The 13496-nt window shown below is 36.2% G+C and overlaps 1 protein-coding gene across 1 annotated transcript in view; it reads right to left on the reverse strand.

Moving 5' to 3' along the window:
• The window catches only part of ROBO1 (roundabout guidance receptor 1), a 400374-nt gene that overhangs the window by 50783 nt on the left and 336095 nt on the right, over positions 1-13496 (reverse strand). Inside the window, exons 15-18 of the mRNA XM_049628000.1 lie at positions 12683-12914; positions 11603-11724; positions 8414-8585; positions 3791-3988 (exon numbers count right to left, since the gene is read on the reverse strand). Coding sequence (XP_049483957.1) covers positions 3791-3988; positions 8414-8585; positions 11603-11724; positions 12683-12914 — 724 coding nt within the window. The remainder of the gene's footprint in view (positions 1-3790; positions 3989-8413; positions 8586-11602; positions 11725-12682; positions 12915-13496) is intronic.

Consider the following 13496-nt stretch of genomic DNA (forward strand, 5'->3'; position numbering starts at 1 on the left):
GAAAGGAAGGAAGGAGGGAGGAAGGAAGGAGAGAGGGAGGAAGGAGAGAGGGAGGGAGGGAGGGAGGGATGGAAAGAGGGAGGGAGGAAAGGAAGGAAGGAGGGAGGGAGGGAGGGAAGGGAGGAAGGAGAGAGGGAGGGAGGGAGGGAAGGAAGGAGGGAGGAGGGAAGGAAGGAAGGAGGGAGGAGGGAGGGAAGGAAGGAAAAGGGAAGGAAGAGAAAGAAGGAACAAAGAGAAAGAAATGAGGAAGAGAGGGAAGAAAGAAGGCAAGAGCGAACTGAAACAAAGAGAACCATAAAACTGAACTGCCAAGAAATGCCTGACACCTTATCACGTAAACAGTGTAATGCTATGTTTTTATCATTGTGGAAATTTGTGAATGGGAAAAAATGGGGTGTTTTAAACTTTAATTTCTCTATTCTAGTTCACATGTAGAAGCCTTCTCCGAGTAGGCTGAGCAGTTTTTAAACGTCACCCCAGAAGCTAACAACACAACAATAACGCCCCACTGAAAGCCTTCGCTCTCTCTGCAGTTATAAATCTTCATCTCATCAATAATGCCCGAAATTCAACTGCAGACCTCAAAAGTGGCAGCCTTGCCTCCCCCACTTTTCCTACCTCCTCCCAAATGCTGGGTGTTGGATAACACCACTAGTGTTTCTATGTCATTTCCTGGAGGGAGGGGGCTGACTCATTTCCCAAGCTCTTCACATGAATCGAAAGTAAACACTGACCTGGCAAAGACAGCAAGGGAACCTACGCTGCTTTCTTGAAGACTAAAGTTTGTGTCTGAGAAATCCTTAATTCACACAAACTAGAATATCGATTCCTTATCGTGGATCATCAAGTTGCCAAAAAATGTATTTTCCACTTCACATATGAATGTCTCCCAGAAATTTACTTTGGGATTAGAGCCTTTGCGGCTGCTAACTGTTAACGCTGGGGCATGCCGCACAATTGTCACTTTTTACCAAACTGTTTTATCTCTGAGCACACTAGAAGGAACAAAAACGACACCCTCAATGCCGTGTACCCAATTTACACACTGGCCTTCGTTTGGAGCACAGCCGCAGTCTCCTGGGCTGTGTTTTCTTTCAGTTAGGTCTTTTCAGAGAGTCAATGTAATTTAGCTACAATCAAAAGTTCAGAGTCATAGTAACAAGTCTTCATAAATAATAATAATAATAATAATAATAATAATAATAAAAGGTACATTGGAAAGTGAAGCTATTCAAGTGCCTGAGCATTAATCTGCAGTCATAAGGACATAGGGACAATATGAAAGGTCCTTGTCTGTACTCTTAGCTAACTGCCAACCCAGTTAAAGGAACTAAAGGAGAGATGAAAAGAAGTCCATCTAAGTGAAATTTTTACAGCCTGTACCCCAAAAAACAACTTAATTTTCAAAGCCTCTGATAATACAATAATCTCTTTTTACCCAGCGATGCTGGTGCACCGTGTGAATGCATGTGGAAAAGGGACATGGCATGTTCCAGCATAGGGTTTATCTACAGATAAATGGGGGCGGGGGGTGTTTAAAAATGCTCAGTGTCACCCGAAGTCACACTCTGGCTTGATGGTTTATAGGGCAATAGGTTCTTTCATGTCTATTTCTTTGAAATGCTTCATCTCGTTTTTTCTTTTAATTACTGGCATTGTTTTGGCAGAGACAATTTAAGGTTTCAGGATGCACTTTTTTTTTTTTTTGAATTGCATGGAAACAGAATTATGAAAAAGTGCCAACAAGGCAAAATGGGAAAGCTGAATCGAATGCTCACCAATTACATTTGTAATTATGTTCTATGATTTCTGCTTTAACACAAGCTAGTTAAAAGGACAATGATATTAGTTTAATAGGTTTTGCACAAAGAGCACATAGGCATCTGCCAGCATGCTTAAAGTACATTAGTGGAAGAAGAGAAATTTCAGAGAGGAAGTGGGTTTCATGTCACATATTTAGATTTCAAGACAATACAGAGCATTCAATTGTTATGACTGTACAGCTACAGCACCTTATGGCACTAAGAAGTACAAGATTCCCGGAGAATTCAAGAGAGTCCTCATCTGTGCGTTAATTAAATCACTTATCCTCTTCAAGTTGGATTTCAAAACACAGCTCCCAACACCCCTGCCCCTTCCCTGCCCCACGACACAGGGACACCCGCAAGCCCCTTCTCGGCATTGCCATTTAGTCAAAGGTTTTATATGGTGACACATGTGAGGGACATTGTCCTGCTTTGTATACATAATGAGCGCCAGCTCCCTTTGCAGTAACCTCCAAGCCCTCATTTTCCATTTCACAGGCAGGGATACTGACATTTTGCTTCATCTCTAGACAGAATACATATCTGAAAAAAAAAACATTTTTAAGGATGGTAATGCTGCAGCAAGTGTACCTACATAGAATGCTGCACACCCACAGGCAGGAGGCACATTAATTTATTTTTGCAGCACGGTGATGAAGTTGTGTGCACTCTTTCTTGCCAAGATCCCTTGTGACTGAGAGCACTAATATTTTAGACTGCTTCTCCAGGCTGTTTTATAAGTGTACAGGGACAGTCAAAAGAACTTCTCATTGAGAAAAGTTCTAGCTAGCACCACAAATTCTGACTTTGCCTATAACTGATTAGAGAAAGGGCTTAGCCAAGACACTTAGGAAATCTTCCCTTCAAAAATTCTGTTGACGTTTTTCTAAAGGGTGGTGATGGTGGGGGGAGGGGATGTGTTTATCGGTAATTCCCTTTAAATTTGCAGCAAAGCAAAAGTGTTGTCTTAGATTTGCATCTAAGCCCTATGACTAGGGTGAATGTGTAATGTGTCATATAAACTAGGACAGTTTTGAGAGCAAAAAAGGAGCAGTATAAATAATTTAGTTGGACTAAAGACATAAATTGGGCCTCTTCCCAGATAGCCAGAACCTTCACTCACACTACCTATAGCCCGTATCAGAGGCCCAGAATTGATTAATATATTTGTTCGGAAGGTGGGGGCAGGGAGGATTATTTGCCTGAGAAGGTTCACAAATCTTATCAAAGAATAAAAAATACAAATCACCAGTGTACAGACTTCAAAGGCATGTATGGCGAAGGTGTTTGAAAATTCTTGGTGTACTCAGTTCATCCATACAATTGTAACTAACAGCAGCCAGGTAAACTTTTTCTTCTAAAACTATCAACACATTTGTAACGAAATCCCCATCGCTAATTAACGCCATATCGATATTCAACTCCGCAACTTTAAATACAGCAATAAAAAAAAATAAAATAAACACTCCTCTCTGCAAATGGAGGCACATCATTTAGCTGGGCATTCCATGTTCAGTAAGAAATAACTATTTGATAGACCATCAGAAAGAATCATAAAATAATTAGTTTACAAATAATCTCTTCAGCTTCACAAAAACAACAACACTCCGTTTAAGCTCAGTGCAGAGCTTGTATTTATAATTCCTGGGACAACGAGGCTAAAACATTTCTTCAAGAATGTAAAACCATGGAGTAACTCCCCCAAAGCACAGGAGATGGTATAACAAACAAGGGTGGACCTACCTTGGTGAAATCTATTTTAAAGGAATTGAGCCTGAAACGGATAAACCCTTGTTGGAAGTGCTGCTAATCAAGAGGAGTCAACGGGTGGAGATGACAATACAATAAAAGCACTTTTGAAAATCTTTCTATATGAAAATAATTTACTACAGGAGATACATGGTCATGAATATTCTGGGGTCACAGATTAAAATCAGGAGTTACACAAACATATTACAAAATGGAAAACTTAGGAAAGGTAGTACCTTTTCTGATACCCGCGTAAGTACTAGTCAGCCCGTTTCTCTTCTTGCGGTGTCGATAAAGCCAGATGCTAAACACCATGAGGATGATCCAGCAGGCTGCCCCGATTCCGGCAATGAACGCTGGCTGCTTCACCACATCGGAGATCTGCTGAGCAAGGCTGACCTGGTCTTCAGGCGACACAGGGTTTCCATGAGAATCTGAAATGCCATCTTTGGATTAATGTGGGTTTAAAAGTCAATGAGACAACGAATGCATACTTATCTAAGGTGGCTATCATTACTTTGTCAATTTTTGAACAGTACTTTCTGTCTTTTATTCTGTGACATCCACCTCTGTTAATTAAAATAGTCCAGGAGATTGTCAGCAAAATCATATTCACTTTATCTTCATACAAAACACATATGATACGGTAATTTTATGGACTATATTTAAAAACAAAGACAATGGCACACAATTTCTATTTTTTACTCCAGAAAACTCTGCAGCTTATTGCTTAGATGAACTTTCACAGGTTAGTGCTGAGATAAATACAAAACTATACATCTAAAAAGTGAAATATGTCAACAATAGTATATAAATAAGGAGTATCAAATAAGTTGTATAAAAAAGATATAAACTGTCTCAGACTTCTATAGGTTTTAAAATATTAACAAATAAAAGGTTATTTCCTCTTCTTAAGGTCTATATTGAAAAAAACAGTGTATACTTTCCTTGTCCCTATACCCCGATTGTATAGGCTATTATTTTAAGACTCTAAAATGTCTTATAAATACGTTATTTGGGCCTATGTTCAAAGGGTCTATAAAATTTAGTTTAATATAAAACCAAAGAAAAATTAAGATAATCTTACCACTGAAATAACTATGAATAATATTCCTATTTTTTAAAAGTAATCTCTATACCCAACATGGGGCTTGACCTCACAACCCCAAGATCAAGAGTTGGATGGTCTACTGAATGAACGAACCAGGTGTCCCACATTTTTTTTTCAAGTCATCTCTTTCTTTTTAAAATAATAGCTGTGATCAACAACAGATATAAGAACATTAAATATGGACAAGAACTATCAAGTGTTATCAAGCCAAGAAGTTGTGTTTTGTTATCTCAATTCAAGAATTTGAAATCGATGGGATTGATGGCTATTCAAATGTACTTATTTTTGCATTCATGTTTAAACCCACTGCGATTCATTGTCTAAGCCCACCATTCCGTCAAGTCACACAGAGCAGTTAGCAGAGTCTATGGAGAACTGGAAGTGCTGTGCTGTCATCAGAGCCATACCCTACTTCATGGGCTCTGACTTGATCGCAACACCAAGGTGGCCCAGTGGGCAGAATTCCCACCAGTGTCTAGTTTTAATGTTCCTCCTCCACAACATCTGGTGAAACAGGAAGGGTTTGTCCATTTCATTAGGGCTGGTGCTTTCTTACAGTCGTCAAATTTCACTGGACTCTGAAAATGTTCTGGTAATGAAGCTGTTTTAAAATAGAAACATTTTGGGGCGCCTGGGTGGCTCAGTTGGTTGAGTGGCCGACTTCGGCTCAGGTCACGATCTCGCGGTCCGTGAGTTCGAGCCCAGCATCGGGCTCTGTGCTGACAGCTCAGAGCCCGGAGCCTGTTTCAGATTCTGTGTCTCCCTCTCTCTGACCCTCCCCTGTTCATGCTCTGTCTCACCCTGTCTCAAAAAATAAATAAACGTTAAAAATAAAATAAAATAAAATAGAAACATTTGTTCTAGTCCAAAATTCCACCCCCTCTTTTTTTTTTTTTTCAGAAAGATAACTACGATAGCTTATTATCTAGGAATAACATTTCTCCAACAGAAAAAAAAAATTCTACAGATGATTTTTTTCTTATTAGATGATATTATGTCCCAATAAGACATTGGTTAGACAAATAAGCAGCATTCAGTGGCTAAGGAAACAGTCTTGTGAAAGTGCCACCCCTTTCTATGTAAAATGGTAGCTACACTGCTACTCACAGGGGTGTGTGTGTGTGTGTGTGTGTGGTGTTATTTTTTTTTTTTTACCTTTTTTTTTGAACAGAATCCCAGATTTTATTCTGTGGAGGGTCAAGCCGGAAAAGCCTATTTTTATAAATTCTCTCAGTTACCTGCTTTCAACAGTTTGTTGACTGAATGTTTCATTTCATGTTCCAGGCTCTTTTATCTACAGTTATCGTAAAAGCACTTCATCCTCTGCGAGTTCACCAAGCAGACCTGTTCTTTTTTTTTTTTTTTCCTGATACACTTTTTGTATCTACTAAGTTTATAGATTTCATGGCTATTTGTGCAAGGTTAAGTTGGGTAGCTTCAGATTTTATGGAGACAGCTAAGAGAGGTTCCATGCAAGCGACCAGATGGGCTTAAGAGAATAAAGTGTGGTGTGACTAATGAATTAAAACGGCCACTCTGTATCTCAGTCTTTGTCTCACTGCAGCTGAGGCTATACTAAGATATGGAAAACTGGAACACATTTATAATTTCAAGAAAACCAATTTGACCCTCAAATCCCTTGATTTAAATCTTAAATAAATAAAATTACACATGGCCCTTTCCCAATTCAGCTCTGAAAACACAGGACTAAAATCACATGTTACAAAAGTAGGTAAGTGACATCAACAATGTATAAGGTCATCACAGTGTAACCTATAATATCAATTTTAATAAGTTAGTACTGACACTTCATAAAAGTGGGCAAGTGAGTAAAAGGTCTATACTGAGACTGTTTTTCCCTTATCTCACCTAAAATTGCATCAAGTAATTCTCTTAGTTTCCTGTATTACTTGGAATTTTGTAATAGATGATCCTGAAATAAATCATGAAACTATTTCCACCTAAAGGTTGCACACGTAATCACTGTTTAAAAAGATAATTCCCAACTCAAATTCTGGTCCATGGCTCTGGTGGATGGAGCAAGCTCCCTTCTGAAGGTTGGAATGTTATTTCCATAGCATAGAGTTTTCGGGAGGTAGCTCCCTCACCAGTGACTTCATTTTGTGGTGTTCCCATTCATCTATTTGGAATCACGGGACTTGAGTCCTGGGCAGGAGGCATGCACTATTTCTAGATGTGCACCATTAAATCCTCCCCTACACTATGTGTTTCTTTTTCTTTCTGCTGGCCTTGGGTCAACCTTGGAAGCTCCACGTTAAATAAAGCAAAGCCTCATCAGCCTGTGACCCTCCACGTCTACGTGGAACAGGGTCCTACCCCACAATTACTGCACTTCAGGTGGACTTTATTGTGTTATACCACAGGAGTTCGGCAAGGACATCTGCTAGAGAAGATAGCATTGTCTTAACAATGGAACAATGATAGTTTCCAAATTGAATGTAAAGCTTATACAACACAGTTTATTCAAAGCCAAATGTTTCTTAATTTTGTTTTGAAATAATGTCTTGAATGTCATCGATTATCATCCAAATGCAAAAATACTATGCACTTATCTGTGAAGTATAAAAAATGCATATATCTGATCCTTTTCCATAATTTAGAAATGGACATAAAATCTTATTAATGCTTAACTTGGGATCTGAAATGAACAGACACAATGTTGACTGGGGTCTCAGCATCTTTTGTAATTTAAATGTAGCCTCTTAATATTGACACTTTTCTTTTCCCTTTCCATTTATAGTTGTATTTGTTGCTGTTTTGTTATTATTTGCTTTACATTTTTCTAGTAACCATTTACTAATTTGTATTTTGTATTCATGCGACATTGACTACAGGAGACTGTTGTTACAATGCTTCTCTGTTAAGTTTTCTTTTTTTCTTTTAATTCATCTAACCATTTTTGAAGCACATATTGTATTTAACTATCTAAGTAATTAGCATATAACCATATTCCCATTCTCTTTGATATTTGAATCTATCTTTTGTTATAAAAAGCAATTAAAATTTTAAACAGACACCAAAAACGGGGTGCCTGGGTGGCTTGAGCCCAGGCTGCCTTGGCTGAGCATTTGGCTCTTGATCTCATAGTTTGTGGGATCGTGCCCCTCATCAGGCTCTGCACTGACAGTGTGGAGCCTGTTAGGGATTCTCTTTCTCTCCCTCTCTCTGCCTCTTCCCCACTCTCTCCTATCTCTCTCTCTCAATATAAATAACAACTTTAAAAAAAAAAAACAACAGACGCCAAAATGGTAAATATAAGTTGCATATTGCTTAGACTTCTAATACCTAGTGTAACTTTTTCATGGGAATTTATTTTTTTCATCCAAATCACTATAAATTCCGTGAATGTTCAGACTGTCTTTCTTACCCACTGAGGTATCCTTGGTTCTCAATTAATAGTATTTGTTGAATAGACCAAAAAAGAAAAGAAAAGGATAGAATTAGGATGACAATGAATGCTGACAGCCTTTGCTTGAAATATAATTTAAAATGTGTGCTCGGCTAAGTTTAAGTTTAGTTGTGATATATATTATATACATTTATGTAATCATAATATTATATGGTCTATTCTATATTTTTATAATTATATACTTGTATATATTTTTCTGCATTTATGAAATATATTGTTGCAGCTCTATTTCCAACAAACCAACCAACCGACAAAAAACAAAGGCAGGACAATGGATACAGTGACAGACTGTCAAAGCGGATCTGTACTGGCACTCACCTAACTGGATGAACTGTGGCTCGCTCTTCACCCCGGCCCCGGCCCCAGTGCTGGCTGCCACCTCTATGCTGTACCGGATCCCAGGAACCAGAGAAGGGATGACCACAGAAAAGGTGGAACCATCTACTGTCTTGTTTATATGATATCTAGTTTCATTGCCCAGACACCAAACCTTTAAGAAGAGAACAAGGAATGTTAAGCTGGTAAACTATTTAAGTGAACGCAAAGATCAGCATAGCATTTCAGTTTTAGACCCAGACCAAGTTCAGACTCATCATGAACCTAATATAGGATGCTGCAAAAGTCATTTTTCCCTAGGATCTAGTTCTGAGAGGCCTCTCCCGTCAAACCTCAGGTTAGCAGTACCTTCAAAACCTCTCTAAATTGTCTCATATACTTTGAAAGGATTATAATGGGAAAGTCTATACATTTTTGCTCAAAGACACAGGTTCTTATTATCAGTCCAAATCAACAGGGTGTTTTTTTCTTTTTAAACACCTAGAAATTATTTGCCAAAAAGGCTTTGCAAAAAGCTGTGTATAGCCAGATAAAGATCAATAACTTAATCTAAAGTACCTTTGTATAAATATGGCTATTTATAACAAAACTGGACAGGGGTACCTGGTTGACTCAATTACTAGAGCATGTGACTCTTGGTCTCTGGGTCCCAAGTTTGAGCCCCATGTTCAGTGTAGAGTTATAGAGTTTAGTGAAAAGTAAATAAATAAAACTGGATACAAGGAGAAAGGGTCTTCCTAGGAGTCTACTCAGCCTGTGGTGTGTGAGTCTTTGATAACATATATGAGACAATGAAAAATAACAACACATATTTGAAAGAAAAATATTCTTCCAATAAGAAAACTAGTGTATAGCTCAATAACTTTGATAAGGATATTTGTGATGGGAAATTATTTTAAGGAAATTAAGATATCTGAACTACACAGTAATCCTTAATTTAAATTTCACTAAAGGATTATTTAATCAGAGTGACCCTCAGCAATGTTCAAGAAGTAGGATATGGTGCATGACAGCATTTGGACTCAGTTGCCATAAGAAAATGGTCCATGGGGTAGTAAAACACACTCTCTATTCTTTACGATGTCCTCGAGCAAGATGTAGGATTAGTTTCAAGTAGCCTATTGTCTAAACTGTAATATGGAATGGGATTTAAAATAAACCCAAGAAAGAGTACCAGTGTCTCCTATCATGTAGGCAACCACCATTTATTTTTTTCTTTGGAGGTTAACATTATTTTAATATTGTTTCAATGCATAACACCAACAAATGGTCAGACTCTATACCAGGATCTGACCATTTGGAAATAAAGAGTCCTTTGTGATTTTTTCCTCCCCCAATTACATTACACAGCTGAACCAAAGCCACAAACTGATTTTGTACCAGTCAATCAGGTTTTCAAAGGCATTTTATTATTTTAAATTGACCATGAAGTTAAGTGAAATCCACCCTTTTGCATTTCTTCTGGAGAGAAATGAGCTTTGGCTCTTAGGGGAAAATGCCTACATTACACAATTTTACTTGAGAGCTGAGACATCACCTCATTTTAAATCCTTAATAATCTCTATAACAGTTCATTTTTCTGGACTGAACCATAGCATCCTGTCACTCCCCAGTATTCAGATAACCTTGATATTCATGAGAAAACACTTACATCGTAGAGACTAGTACCTTTTAATGACTCAATTACACTAGAAGATCTAATTTGAAATATCTTAGAACATTTGAGGGGCATTCACAGCACTATTTTAAATACTATAAAATGTCACCCTTTAAAAATATATGCAAATTTCATAACGAGGTTTTCAGTTTGTTTTTAAAAATCATTTTAAGAAAATATTAGACCTAAATTAAGCTCAGTATATCTAGTTGTTTTACAAACCAATTTGCTACTCAAAAGAACACTGATGGTCTTTATTTGGGTCTTACCAAGTGTGCACATTAGAATCACCTTGGAAAGATCTACCAAAATACATATGCAAGTGCCCTATCAGACCTACTGAATCAGAATCTCTCAGAATGGTGGTCAGGGACCTATACTTGGAAAATGAGTCCACAAGTGATTCTGATGTTAGTATGCAATTGCCTGTAGAAGATAAATGTGTTCACCTTTTTAACGTCATTTTCCTATCAATGGACACAGACTAAAATATTCACATATGTGAGATAAACTCGTATCACAGTTTAGACAGTAACTAGAAAAATACTCAGGTATCACGGGAATACAAAGCAGTATCTACAGAAATACATGTTTTGCAGTTAAAATTCTTTTAGTATGCAATATGTTTACACATATGTTGGAAAAAAAGACCTGTGAAAGCTATTTTCTATTGAGATTCCCCTGATTCAATCAATCACTTCTTCATTTATCATGGATCATTAAGCCTTTCCTATAATATAGATTCATTGATAGGCTACATCTCATGACCCTAAATTAGTTTTTATTGTACCTTGTCATGCTTGAAAATATTTGCTCAAAATCTATGTAAGACTCTTAAATTTAATGACGAAAGCCAATGACTTCACAGATAAAAATAATTGTCAGAATATTAGATTAAGCCACTTGACATCTTATATTTTTAAAATTCATTTAAACATACATAAATTTATAACTGAATCTCCTCTGAGACAGGACATTTTCCTTTGAAACTAAAACACAGTTTATAGAAAAAAAAAATTTGTGCACCTCAAAATAAGTTTTCCAACTTAGCTCCAAAGTTCGAAAATTTCAAATATGTTGAAAAAAACATAAGGCAAACCATGTTTAATAGAATTTGACTCATAGGTAATTCATGGGGCAACCAAATCCTGCAAAATATATTCAAGGTATTTTTTTAAGGTAAAAAAATTACTTTTTTATTAGCATTCATACTTGCTGTTTGTGTGAAATTACATGGACCTATAGATTTTGTGACCATATAGATTACTTCTTTTAAATTAACTGTTTCTTCAAATGGCTGAAGAAAGAATTATTCCACAATTACTGAACAGGAAAGTGTTTTTCAAATAATTTTACATGTTGCTCCATTGACCAGCAGATGGCGCCAAATATCCACAATTTAAACACGCTTTTTCTGTGTGTGTGTTTTTTGTGGGTTTGTTTTTTTTTTTTTTTTTTTTTTTTTTGGTAGGGGGAGAAGGGTGTCCATCAGTAAATTACTATATATGTATTACCTTATACTCTTGGACCATTCCGTTTTGAGTGTCTTCTGGAGGCGCCTGCCAACTAACAAGAATTGCAGTTCCATTTCCATCATTCTTTGACACAGTTACACTTTGGGGTGGGGCACTGGGTGCTATTAAATTATTTTAAAAAGTAGGTTATGAATATATTAGAGAACACTGGAAGCAGACACAACATTTAAAGTCAAGTAGTCACTATATAAAATCTATGTCAATATATGCATATGTCTCATCCAAGTCTGAATCGTCCCAAATGATTTAAGTGTCTCCTCAATATTGCTAACTCTTTAGCTATTGAGAATTTTCCATAACCAAAGTTACATAGATTATCTCCACAAAATATGCCAGGAAAATTCTTGTTTCTCCTACCCTATAACCTTAGTCTCATGTTCTCCCTACAAGCATTCCAAACTATAAAGGTATACATTAATCACCCATGACATTAACTATATCCTTATCATTTATGTAATCAAAGTAATGAACACATTTTACAGAAAATTCTGGTTTTATTAAAGAATATGTTTGTGACATTTAACCTTTCTGTAAATAAGGGTTTAAAATTCCAGTTATAGAGTAGCCTATCATACTGGTTTTTCTAGAGCTGAGCAGTTTCCATAGACATGAGGCATAAGCATAAAATGCTAACCCCAGAAAGTCCTGGGAAAACCAAGTCAATACTCACCTTATTTATAAATCATTACTCAAAGTAACATTCAATCAGTGAATAGAAAATAATTAATGGAAAGTCAAGCACATTGAGAACAAGTTTATCTTTAAATGTGAGTTTTAGTTCTGAACAATTGAGTATGTCCTATATATGCCATTAAGTAACACACAGTTCAGTTCACATTTGCACATTTTTACAGAGGCCACTATTAAAGCAAGTCATATGTTATGGAATTTTGGTCTTTAGAAGCTCTAACTGAACAAATTCTATTAGGAAAATATAATGTTCAATATCAAGACAGTTAATAATTAGTGTCAGTATTAACATTAACATTTCTTCAATTAAGTTAATAAAAACCTAACAAATATATTGCAGAGCACAGTAATCACACATTTCATACTTGCCTTCTTCTAAGGTCTTTGCAAACTTAATTTCACTATCTGCTCCTTGAAATTCATTAAAAAAAGGACGAGCCTTAATTTCATAGTTGACTCCCTTTTTGAGATCAGGGATAACCACGCTATTTTTGGTTGGGGTCCTCACTTCAAAAACTAACCACTCCGATTCACCATGGTTGGCTCCTGATGGCCGATAAAGAATTTTATATCCTTGAATATACTGAGATTGTTGGTCCACCTATTAAAAGGACAAATAAAAATGTAACCATTTATATCTTTTTATTGGTTTATTTAAAAATTATGAAAATTAAATGTAACAAAATGCAAAAAATTCTATCTGGCTTTACTTTATAGTTTTCTAGTTTATATAAGATAGAATACTAAAAATGAGTCACTATCATTTATAATGTATTCACTTTTCAGCTTAATATATTAATATTAGATATTAATTTCTATGGTTTGTGCAGAAATGTTAGGCATCATGACAGTTCTGTGATAGACATCTAGAGATATGTCAGGACCAAAAGGATGAGAAAATGTGTTTCACCACTTTCTAATTTCAAACATTTACTTAATACTACCTAGAAATATTTCTAAGTTTAAACAAATTATGTGGTAATGATCCTATCACAAGTTATATATTTATAATTAATATTCTGTGTTTCTTTTCTTTGAGAATGATAAAGTTTACTATTACAGTATAATAGAAAATACAACATGAAACTTTTTTTTGTTTAAAGCCAGTGCACAGCTACTATAATAAACAATACTTACATTATAAAGTTGTCATTGGTGGAAAAGTGGTCAACTATATGTGTGT

This window comes from Panthera uncia, chromosome C2, assembly GCF_023721935.1.
Source record: "Panthera uncia isolate 11264 chromosome C2, Puncia_PCG_1.0, whole genome shotgun sequence".
Lineage (NCBI taxonomy): Eukaryota > Metazoa > Chordata > Mammalia > Carnivora > Felidae > Panthera > Panthera uncia.